A 12,177-nucleotide genomic window follows, 5' to 3' on the forward strand; every position below is an offset into this window, starting at 1 on the left:
TACATTACGAATCATATGGAAAGGTATCCTAGATTCCTTCCTTTTTATAAGAGAAGCCACGGAATACAGACGGTACAGTACCTTGAAAGCTGGGAGGCAGCATTGGGGGTGGTGATGGAGAGGCGTTTCGCGGAGGTTCTGCGGCGGGATACGCGGAGGAGGAGGAGGAGGAGGGGGCTCCGACTATCATGGAGGATTTGATTGAGAATCGTGCGAGGCGTGTTGACTGTGGGCGTGAAGAGGAATTAAAGCACTGAATCGATGACAGAAGGAATTGCGAGTGGGCACGTCGGTGAGTTTAACTTGTTCGTCGGCCTTTTATATCAGACTGTGGTGGAGCTGCCAGCTGCACTTCCTGACGACTCTGGACGGCGACGTTTGGAATTACTTTGGTTTGTTGTTGATTATTAAATGTTTATTTCTCGGAGGATACTAGGGATTTGTGAAAATTTGGTTTTAGTGAAAAAATAATAACGAAAAAATAAAATTAATTGTGTGCAATTTGGTAAATTAAGGTTTCGTTTTGGCACTATTTTCAAGAGTGATGTAAGAAGAGGGAAAGGGATCATTTCTAGATCCCTTTCACCAATTTCATCAATGTCACAAATTCGGACATTTGAAATTTGAACAAACGGCTACAAATAGGAATCTATTTTAAAAGTTATAATAACTTTAGCTGTTGGATCAAATTTCAAATGTCCGAATTTATGGCCTTGGTGGAAGATATCCGGAGATGATCCATTTCCTAAGATGAGCCTTTAATTTGCTCACTTGTGCATAAATCTAATTACAACTTCATTTTTTTTTTTTACCAGATTATTATTTTGCCATGGCAGTCCATCATTTCGAAAATTGGAAAAACCCACATAGGTATTTTAGTTTTTTCTTGACCATATATGTGATTCATCAGCGCTATAAAATCGAACTAGGAGTTAGCACTTGATTTGGAACATGGATGTATGGCCAAAACATGTGATCTGCCCACCTAGCAACAAACATTAACATGTGCATATGTGGACTTTTATAATATGTGGTTAGTACTACTTCTTTAGTGCATGCATATCTCCTTAATACATTATGAATCAATGATTTAATAATCATATGGAAAGAAAGGTATCCTAGATTCCTTTCTTTATAAGTAGCATGATAATGGGTTTCCAATTAAACACTCATTTGGTGCAACTACCACCTAAGCAAGAGATCTAAGTCTTTTGTATTGCTATCCACTAATACTGTAATTTAGTGACATATATATATAATTTTTTTTTTTTCATATAAGTGATAATTTTTATGTTCGATTCATTTAGATGGCGATATATTAGTGGAATTTACGCGCAACAAATGCTTTTAATTATGCTATCTTAAGTCTATCACATTGTTATAACTTTTGGTTAGGATCGAGGGGCATGCAATTATTGACATACATTTTGACACCCTCTTTGTAAGGCCCACTTCATAACTTTTTTCAACAATTCGAATTGTCTATCTCTTAGTCCTCTTTCAAAGATCATGTTTACAAAAAATCACCCAAATTCGAAATCAAACAACCATTGGATTAAAGTTACTCATTTTAGTTTTTCTTTACAAAACCGTATTCGTCAATTTTCTTCACTACAAATGAATGTGTTAATAGTTTTGGATTTGTCATTTTTTTTTTTTTGAATGGTGATCTAGGAGTAATGATTGAAATATAGATGGTTTGATCAATGAAAAAGGTTTACAAAGTCCATCCTACAAAGTAAATGTCAAAGTATGTGTAAAGAAAATAAGTGTCTCCCAATCATAATTTTTTAACTTTATTCACATAACATTGCCCGATTGATATGAGATAGAATGAGTTGCAGCCCAATTTGTTTGGAAAAAATCCTTGTCGAATCATTTTCTTGGGGATCCGAGGGATCCTGTGATCATGATCGTTCATCGTACATCGTGCAGTCAGAAATCATTTGAAATTTAAAATTAAATATAAATAATACCTAACAAAAACTGATCACATGATATACGATGAACAGTCACAACCATGGATCCTCTAGATCCCAAGGAAAAGGATCCGGCAAGAATCCTTTTCCAATTTGTTTCACCTAGTAACGGCGTCCCGACGAAGACCAACCCAAAAAAATTGAGCCACGTATCCAGGCCCGTCCCAATCCCGCCGAACTCATCGAAATAATCCCATCCTATCCGAACCACCGAAAACTGAAAAGGACAAACAAAGCATCATCTTCTTCATCTTTTGCTTCCTTTAACCTGCAATTCCAAAACCTTCGAACTTCTTCACTTCCGATCCGCCATGGCAACCCCATCTCCGCCTCTAACCGTTTTCACAGTCCTCAATGAATCCAAGCGCATAGTCAACGCCCACTCCCGCCACTTCTTAGCCCTCTCAGTCCTCTTCCTCCTCCCTCTCGCTTTCTCCTCCACCGTTTACCCCACCATCCAGAACCTTCTCGCCGATCGAGTCACAGACAACCCCAAGCTATTCCTCGAAATCTCAACTTTGGACGCCCAACAGCGCGAACCCATCATCCCCGCCAAAACCCTTCTCGTCGCCCTTGCTTTCTCCTTCTTCGCCGTCGTCTTCTCTCTCTGCGCCCTCGGGTCGATCACTTACAGTGTGTTTCACGGATTCTATGGCCGGCCGGTCAAGCTCGTCTCCGCCGTCAAATCCGTCGTCTCCTCCTTCCTTCCCCTGTTGGGTACTGCTCTAATTTCCCAGATCCTCGTTTTATTGGTTTTTATTCTTTTCGGGCTGTTCGTGTTCTTGGTGGTTCGCAGTGCTGAGCTTATGGGATTTGAAATGGAATACTATTCGCCTTATTTCATTGGGTTTGTAGCAGTTGTTGTGACTGCTCTGTTTCTGGTTTTGCTCCATCTTCAAGTAAATTGGACACTTGCTGGTGTGGTTGTTGTGCTGGAATCGAAATGGGGGTTTGAATCCTTGACTCGAAGTGCGACTTTGATAAAGGGAATGAGAGGGGTGGCCTTGTGCTTGCTGATGTTTTTCGGGTTTTTCGTGGGGGTTTTGGGGTTCTGCAGTTGGGTTTCGGCATTGGATTTGAAGGGGGATACTGATGGGTGGAAGAGCTGGGCGTTTGTGGTGCAAATTGTGGTGACTGCGACTTCTCTCGTGCTGCTGATGCTCTACAATGCTGCTGCGAATACGGTGTTGTATATGTATTGCAGGGCTGTGAATGGTGAGCTTGCCATGGAAATTGCTGAGGAGTTTGCTAGGGAGTATGTGAGCTTGCCCTTCGACAACGGAAAAGTCCCTCATGTTGTTTCGGTTGCATATGCTTGACGAGGAGCTTGAGGTCAGTCAATCTCCTTTGTGATGGCTCTGATTCAGAATGTCTTATTAGTGTAGTTTAGTTCATCAGCGTCGAACTTTATTTGTAAAGACCTGTAAATATAAATCTTGTTGCCTTATTTTCGTGTTTTGATGATTGTGGGAAACGGTTGGCTTTATTGTTTTCGAATTGGTATGTGAAGTGAAGCCATTGTGCTTGCAGTTGCACCTCCATTAGAAAACAACTTGAATGTGTGATATGTAATGTCTGAAAGTAATGATTCTCTCGTTTTGTTTCAACGGAAAAGCTGCCTGTGCAGTTAGCTCCGTCGATGATAAACTTGATACGAAGTGCATAGCTCGCCTTGCTGAATCTGGGTCTTCTTTGAGTTCTCTGGTTTTGGTAGTTTGTTTGATTAGGATGCTGTGAAAGGCACTAACTGTTAAAAAATCATTGCTTTGGCCTTTGGCCTTAAAACCAATTTCCAAATTGCGAGTCTAACAAGGCAGCATTTTGGCCTTATATTTGGATGCAGCGAAACGCGGATAAATGCACAACCTCTCGGTGCCAGCCTCCGGGTCCTTTGGCTTTTGTATGAAACCAGGAGAGTAGTCACTACATAAACTGTCCTTACAGTCCGTTTCTTCCTTATTCAGCCATGGCAAGCCAAGTACTGAGCACATCTCTGAGCCTAATCAACGCCCCCACCGCCCGCTTCTTAGACCTCTCGGCCATCTTCCTTCTCCCCCTTGCTTTCTTCCTATTAACCATCGCCTACCCGGCCTTCCTTGATTTCTACCCCAACCCCTTCTCAGTAAGTCTCACCATTCCCACCATCCCCGACATGACTGTTTTGACCTTCATCACCTTCCTTCTTTTTCTCCTCATCTCCTCTCTCTGCACTGTCGGGTCTATCACCCACAGGGCATTTCACGGACACCATGATCGGCCTGTGGCACTGTACTCGGCGATCAAGTCGGGTCTGGCTTCCTTCTTTCCTCTTCTGGGTACTCTTGTGGTCTCGCAAATGCTGGTCTTGTCGATTTTTATTTCGTTCGGACTATTTCTGTCTCTGGGGGTTGGAGTGATGGAGGAGTCTTGGTCGGCCTATTTCAGGGCCGTCTCCACGGCAGGCCTCTTTGCACTGCTGCTCTACCTTCAAGTGATGTGGAGCCTGGCATTTGCGGTGGTTGTGGTGGAATCCAAGTGGGGATTTGGCGCCCTGATTCGAAGCTGGCGTTTGGTCTGTGCAATGAGACTCAGAGGCGTTGTGTCGTGTTTGATGGTGCTGTCTGGGGCTTTGAGTTCGATTTTGGGTTTATTTAGCTGGCTTTTGGAAGTGGCATCGGTGTCCGCAGCCGTGGCTTGGAAGAGTTGGGCAACTGCTGTGCTGTTGGCGGTGCTGCTCTACTATGCGGTGGCGATCACCATAGTGTACTGCAAGGCAGCAGGTAGTGGTGGTGGTGAGGCAGTTTCTAATCCGATGGATTATGTGAAATTGGATATGGCGGATGATGAGTTAGTTTCTGCTTCTGTTGTATCTGTTTAATTCCATTAAGTAAGATGCAAGCACTTGGGGAAGCACTTTTAATTAAGAAGCACTTTTATTTAAGAAGCACATGAAGAATCAAATTAATCATCTGTCAGTACAAAACATGGAAGCAAAATATATAATACAATATTAAATCCGGAAGCAAAATATATAATCAAAGCTCTTCTGAAAGCATTTTTAGACCTTCCAAAAGCGATTCCATCCCGGTACTGTCTTACCGGCTACAAGCCCTGTATGAATTGGGAAATCTTTTGCAGGAGTTAATCCAGCGGAGGCTGTGGCTGCAATTAAGCTCTCATCAGATTAGACAATACAAAAGTATGTGCATCTCGGTTAAAAGTTTGAAACCAAACTCTTTGAAAATTTTCTATACATGGCATGCCATGCCTGGATCCTTGCCGGCCTCACAAATGAAAGAATTAAAATTAAAATCACAGTCGATGATGATCAGTGCCTTCTTGTGTTAGCCGGGCCGGTGGATGAGGAGGCGTTCAGTTTGACAACCCGTTCATCCTGATCAGAGCCAAAGAGAAGGTTACTCCAGTTTGTTGACCTTTGGACGATTCTAGTAGGAACCCTGTCGCTGTCTTCTCCACCCGATGCTTCATACCCCTCATAACCATCACTGGTTGACCTTGATAGTGGTATTTCCCTCTGACCAGCTGCAATAGCGCCAGGCAGACCTGTAAGCCGCCTTGCCTCTTCGGCTCCTGATGATGACACCCGGAAGGGATGGATGTCAGGTGAGTCTAAACTGCTCTCTGGAGAAGAAGCAACAATCCCCGTGGAGCTTGACATAGCTCGGCTTGTTTGGAAAGCACTCCGAGCTTCAAGCTGAAGGGGGGCCAAACTAGTCGATGTCTCAGTAAAGCCCTTGTCAACGGCTTTAGCTGAACCCTTCGTTATAGCCTCCATGGGAAGATCAGCTGGGAGTCGCACCCGCTTAGTAGCCCGCCTTCTATTATTGTCAGGGCGTGGAACCATTCTGCGCCCACCACTGCCAAAGCTGCTGTCTCTTTCTAGTACAAAAGCAGCATCCCGTCTCACAGGCTGCAGGATCTTGGACTTCTTTCTTGCCTCTGCTGCAGCTTTTGATACCTCTTCGGCGTTTAATCTTGCCAGAGTCCACGGACTTATCTTTACTGGTGCATTCTTCTTCTTAACTGGTCCCTCTCCCACCATCTTTTTTCCGTATGAACTAACAGATCCGGTCTCTGGGGGTACAACATCAAACTGGAAAAGGGAAAACAGCAAAACAAATAATCAGCCTATTTCGTTTACGATCCTTATTCTAATTTCAGGGCAGCTGCTGGAATTTACAGTCTATTCCTACTTGCAGCACTAAAAACTGGTGGAGTGTTGCCATATGCGCATCATTCATTACAAAAAGAAAAGGGATACGTTCTGGTCGATAATGTGAAAATAAAGTACACTAAATTTAACAGAACTACAGAAAAAGCAATTATATGAGTTTCGCATCCAAATGCTTCAGATACACACAAGCTGCAATGACCCCAGATATAAGGCTTTCATATATAAATTATGCAGGCCAAAACTCACAACGTATTCTCTTTCATGCTGATGCTAAGGAGAAGAAACTCTAGAAAAGTCCACAGCTTGGAAAACAACCACCCGATGGAACAAGTATAAACACAGATTAGGAAGCACTCTCTACTGCAGCAAAACGGTTGCAATTCAGATTACCTGATCTTCAAGGAAAAGTCGTGGAGGTGTACACCATGCGCCATGGTGGAAAGTATTAAAGGAGCTTGCACTACTTAATCCAGTAAGTGAGCTAGCAGGAGACATTTGAGCACTCTGCTGACCTCCAACTCCTTGTTGCTCTTGCTCCTGCTCCCTCAAAGCGATGATGTAATCATATGTGCTGATTCCCTGCACAAATTCAGATTACCATTGTTAGCTAATTAACAATTTATGTATTCACCTAACATATATGCTGCGTGAAAAAGGAAAAGAGAGGTTCTGCAACGGAAACTGTTAGGCAAGAAATTGAGGTGAAACCGACAGATATTCTATGGAAAAGTATTGTCCTATAACAACTAACTTTTATTGAACTGTGAAACAGGTGACTAATGACTACTAGAGAAAAAGACATCGAAGCCATGTAAACGGATCCTGAAACTGTAATGATAAAAATGACCCAGATGATTCTAACAACTTCATTCTATGTATGAAGCAATTGCGAGGCTAACCTTCTTTATAAGGAGGATATGAAAAAAGAAAAGCTGTACAAGTGGAAGGGTTGCAACCATAGCCAAAAGGCTGCACACTGCCTGCAAAGTTTAAGAATTTCATGAGTTGTATAATACAAGCACAAAACAGATAAATTAATTCTCATGATGTAGGAATCGCTCAGCTCGACTAGAAAAGCCATGAATTTACAGAAGGTTGATTAGGACTTGCAGCTAAATTAGAAATCAAGACAATAGCTGAAGACTCACCACCACAATGATGAAAGGCACCAAAGTGAAACTGCTTCCCAACTTGGATGAAATATCCACAGAGAACTGCTTCCTCTCGATAATACAGCAGATAAGCACGAAGATTCCAGTTGACCATTGTAAAATAAGCTGCAATCTCAAGACCATGGTGCACAAACCATGTACATACCTGTCAATAATTAATTGGAATGAAAGTGACTTGAAAATAAAAATGCTTACTCTGAGGCGATCTTCAGGCTCCGGTTTGTTGCTTTTGGGCTTAATGACAAAAAATATAGGATAAAGAAACCAGGAAAGACTGTCGAGGTAACAGTTGGGGAAAGCCAATGGCGAAACGAAATTGATTAACAATATTGCCAAGGACGAGTCCTACAAGTTCTAAAGCAAAGGCCCTACTGCATAAGTAATAGATGACATATGGAATCACTGGCAAAGCTTCATCAAGATTTTAAAGAAAAGGCTAGAGTGCATGGGGGATGATTATAGGGCACGGGTTACCTGGAACTGGAGCAAAACTCAAAGGGCTATTAAAGAATCTTAAAAGGCAAAGAACGGAGGGGTATGCTTACCAAGAGGAGAGAAGTAACCATAAGGGTGAAAAATTGTCGGTAATTCCTTTTGCCAATACAGTTGTTAAGCCACTACAAATCAAAATTGAATGAAGTTAGAGGAGTTAAAAAGGCACACAAAAAGGACATTCAACCAATCAAGATCATGTATACCCTGCAGTGATGATCAAACTGGTCTACGCATTTGTCACAAACTCTGCAGTGCTTGCTGTACTTGTAAACCTGCATGCAAAGAATTATTTGAATTACATTACTAAGTACACTATCAAAGCAAATGCCATGAACATTTCAAGAATGGCTAGGAGATGCTTGAGAAGATATTAGGAGAAAATGATCGCCAACAGGTTACATTTTAATTAAGCTTTTCTCTTAGAAAACAAAAAATAAAATAGGAAAAGTTGTTAGGGCAATCATGAAACGCAACCAATTCAACTTTGCAGTAGGATATCTCCCAACTATAAACCAAAACTAGAATGCCAAATATCTACATGCAACACTATTGTCCTGACACCCCAAATGAGTCCTTTTCAGTTTCTGCTGCTTGTTATCAAATACAGAACTCGACTCAAGAAATCTATGGGAAATGAATTTTCGTAGAGTTCAAGTGCATTTACACACCTCAACTTCACATAAACTGCAATAGAACATGCCGTCTTCACTTTGTTGCAGAGATTCCTCACTTGAACCGGAGCAATTGCACACATAAGCACATGGAGAGCAAGCTAGTAGAAAGCAAGATGTATGTTCTGATGGACTCTTTCCACCATCACTGCTGGACATTTTAGAAGTCCCATCTTTGCCCAGAACATCCTTATCCAAAGGTTTTCCTCCAGCCGCATTAGCATCATTCATTGATGATGTTGACTCCCCACATAGTTTAGAATCTTTTGTTCTCGTATGTTTTTCATCAGCTGGAATGTTGAGATATTTTTTAGACCTAAAAACTCGTGGATCTGCTGGATCAGCAGCTGCGCACCATATATATAGGCCGAAGACACATGTAATCTGAAAAGAAAATAGATGTTACAACTTAACGAGCAGAACATAGGTAGAAGTATATTATAGTGGATGCAATCAAGACAAATGTACATCTATTTCATTAACGGGCATATCAAACACGCTACTTGGGGTTCCAAAATTGATGTTCCTCTCACTCAAACAGACTATCTTCCGAGTCTATTGTTTCCCTTTTATCTTTAAGTTTTCTTGAGCTAAGCATCATTTTGTTCTTCATACTTCTCAGAATCAAAATCCCCGAGCAAAGTGAAATTAAATGTAGATTCTCAAGGCCATGAAAACGCAGAGCAATAAGAACGGTGGACTAACCCCTCATACCTCATCCTAGATATTCATAAAATCAACACAACTAGATTGCTACCAAAGAAATGACTTCACAGACTAAAGATATTCTCCGAACGAGCTTATTTGTTAATCTCTAAAGGGCATTGCAACAACAGCAGAAATCACTGCAAAAATTTCGAACGACCTCATTTCAAAATCTCATGTTTGGAAGCTTCATGCAACAGAAATCACATACGATAAAAGACAAGCAACCCATTTCCGTTATAAGCTAAAGTGAATGATAAGTACCAAAGTCCAAAATTAATCAAACAACCCAGAAAGAGCAAGAACCCAGATTGGAGAATAAATTTTAGACATAAATAAACAACCAAACGCATAAATCACATGGAAACAAGAAGAGAAAGCACGGATCTCAGTTATCAACCCACAAAAAATAGCAGAAAATTGTACAAAAAGTTAAGGGATTCGAGAGAAAATGGCTTACAAGAGGAGTGTAGAGTCCCATCACAATATACTGAAAAATCTTCCTTCCGACAAAAGGAGCAAAGAACACATAGAAAGCAAAGGCCAGCGCCAGAAATACAGCAACAGCCACCACCTTTAGAGATACAAAAACAACCCCAGAAAACAAGATTAGTACTCCAATTCACCGAGCTTAAACAACAATGGCGACGAAAATTTATACCTGGAGAGGATGGTAAGGAAGTTGCCATCCATGCTTCCTCATCTTTCAGCTGGAATGCTGAAAACCCAAGATTGAAAAGCAGATTAAACAATGTATGGGGAAGAAAAATAGTGACTTGGGTATCTCTTTTACTTATTTTCCTCCACTTTCCCTCATTTTCCGGGAAAATAAAAGATAATTGAGGTAGTGCGGAACCAACCCAACAGAGATTAACATTTTCCAGGAGGGTATCTAATCAGAGAGAAAAAGTAGCTCAAAGGGTGGAGAGAGAGAGTGGGTTTTCGAGAGGAATGAGCAACAAACAGCAATGGGGAAGGTTTGTCCTGGTTCACTCAATCATAACCTTTGAGCTATGGAAGGTGAGAGAAAGGAAGAGGACCTTTGCTGGTTTTGGGTTTTCTCTTGTTTCTTCCTGCAGGGCTTTTTTTTCACTAGAGCAAAGATCTGTGACTGATTGACTGTACACAAATGAGACGTGAGGAGAGAGAGAGAAAGAAGACAGAGAGAGAGAGAGAGAGAGAGCCTCTGGTTTTCTTTCGTTGCCTATAATTACCCACAACCCACCTTTTACTTTTTTTTTTCTTGTTGCTGGCGTTACCTTTTCCTCTGGGCGAATCAGTCCAGCTGACAGTTCACAGTTGTTTCCTTCTCCTTTTTTGTAGTCGCCCTCGACCCCCATACAAAAGTGTGTACCTCCCTAACCCAAATGGGTACGTTTGTTATTGCGACGGTATTTCAAATTAACAGATACATCATTGTTACAAAAATATTTAAAACTAAAAATATATTGTTATGTATAATTCTTTTTAATCAATTTTAAAATATCGCTAGTTGTGTAAAAAAATTTAAAACACATGACATTATGTTATACTCGAGACGCTGTTGCAATTGCACGTCAAGTATAGATAGGTCACTTCTCCTTCTATCCTTCTCCCTCCCTCCCCTTATTTTGTGGAATTGGATTAAATCTTCCTCTTGTGGAAAGGAAGGAAGACAATTGGGGGGAGTTCTGAATTTTGCGTCAAAATTTGTACTTCTGAACTTGTTCTTTATATCCATATTGTATTTTGTGATGGGAAAACTTTCTATTTCTTTTGGTGATAACTCCTTTTAGGAATTGGACAAATACCAACTTAAATTAAATGCTGTTTTTTGGTTCATCGTGTAGTCTAAAATGATAAGGAGGGGTAGTTGGATTGATGCCTCTAGAACAACACCAATTCTGGATCTAGCTATGCCTTACCATCAAACCTTCTATAATTTTGAGTAATTCTGCAAAGAAAAATGTTACGGGGACTCTCTCAAAGTGCGACCGTTTATGAATTATCTGTTATCTCACAGTTTAACGTTAATTCTCGTGTCAATGTTATAAAATATTATGTCAAAAACATAATATAGCAGAGAGTCTATGAAATTAAGAGTTTTACTTTTGAAAGAGTCTCGGGAGCATTATGGCAAAGAGAAATGTGCAACAAGTATGCTGATGTTGAATGGTCCTAGTTTGTTTTGTCTCACTCTCTATTGCTTTGCCTTGATGAATGCTTAAGGTTCACATTTGTTCTTTTGCACGTCATTAGTTAGGAAGCGTTACAATCTAATTAATTAAACTCAATACTCTAGAAATTGTGATTCGCATGGCTGTGTTTGTACTTTTGCATTGGGAGAATCTGTTCTAACATCAGTTACATGTAAGTTCACACGAGTGTATCGTTTTGTCATCTAAGTAAATAGGGATATAGACTCATCAAATAGTGTATATGGTTGTTAATAGAACGAAATTCATTTGTTTACAAGTTTTTCTTATACGAACTAAAACATAGTATGCACTGAGATTCATAACAATTGGATTATGTTGATATAATTATTCATTCGCCTGATTTATGATATGAGCCTGTTTATTTTAATAAATTTACTCATTTACCCCGTACCTTTTAACTTTCGCAATAATTTAACCATAATAATCAAAATAACTTCCTATTCGTATATCGTTTTGGTAAACAATGCAAAATTGGTGCTTTGTCTCTTGCTAATTGCAAGTTGCCAAATATATGCGTAATTTCGAATTTGAATGTTTTCATGTTCCACAAGGCTACAAAGCAATTACAGTTTCACGGGTTTTAGGAAGTGACAGATTTGAAGAAGACAACTACCAATTTGCCAAAAAGGCATAAGTAAATACAGGGAGATAACGAATCTTGTAACTGGTTGATATTTTAGACTTTTTAGTCGTTAATTTTTTTGTAAAAAACACAGAATTAAATTCAACAGTTAAAAATTAGAATAGAAATTTCAATAGAGCTTACTATGATAGCTCTCACAC

The 12,177-nt window shown here is 40.4% G+C and overlaps 2 protein-coding genes across 2 annotated transcripts; one reads left to right on the plus strand and one right to left on the minus strand.

Moving 5' to 3' along the window:
• Positions 1–2,290: 2,290 nt before the first annotated feature.
• Positions 2,291–3,426, plus strand: LOC103947211. Its single transcript, XM_009358072.3, has one exon. The coding sequence runs from the start codon at positions 2,291–2,293 to the stop codon at positions 3,296–3,298; it is 1,008 nt and encodes a 335-aa protein (XP_009356347.2). The 3' UTR covers positions 3,299–3,426.
• A 1,695-nt stretch (positions 3,427–5,121) lies between these two features.
• On the minus strand, positions 5,122–10,401 carry LOC125477621 (probable protein S-acyltransferase 22). Its single transcript, XM_048584962.1, has 9 exons — positions 9,858–10,401; positions 9,657–9,770; positions 8,489–8,875; positions 8,024–8,092; positions 7,871–7,942; positions 7,302–7,430; positions 7,053–7,133; positions 6,544–6,732; positions 5,122–6,072 (listed from the first exon to the last, which is right to left on the minus strand). Exons 1-9 carry the CDS (start codon positions 9,897–9,899, stop codon positions 5,287–5,289), a joined length of 1,869 nt encoding a protein of 622 aa, XP_048440919.1. The 5' UTR covers positions 9,900–10,401; the 3' UTR covers positions 5,122–5,286.
• Between the last annotated feature and the right edge of the window lie 1,776 nt (positions 10,402–12,177).

The sequence above is a fragment of a genome, unplaced genomic scaffold, assembly GCF_019419815.1.
Source record: "Pyrus x bretschneideri cultivar Hongxiangsu unplaced genomic scaffold, Pyrus_bretschneideri_v1 Contig22, whole genome shotgun sequence".
Classification (NCBI taxonomy): Eukaryota; Viridiplantae; Streptophyta; class Magnoliopsida; order Rosales; family Rosaceae; genus Pyrus; species Pyrus x bretschneideri.

Coding starts and splice junctions, on each gene's coding strand:
- LOC103947211 (XM_009358072.3), top strand. CDS start 2,291: ATGGCAACCCCATCTCCGCCTCTAACCGTTTTCACAGTCCTCAATGAA.
- LOC125477621 (XM_048584962.1), bottom strand. CDS start 9,899: ATGAGGAAGCATGGATGGCAACTTCCTTACCATCCTCTCCAG. Junction 9,771..9,857: donor TTCCTTACCATCCTCTCCAG/GTATAAATTTTC, acceptor GTATCTCTAAAG/GTGGTGGCTGTTGCTGTATT. Junction 7,943..8,023: donor AGTTTGATCATCACTGCAGG/GTATACATGATC, acceptor TTTGATTTGTAG/TGGCTTAACAACTGTATTGG.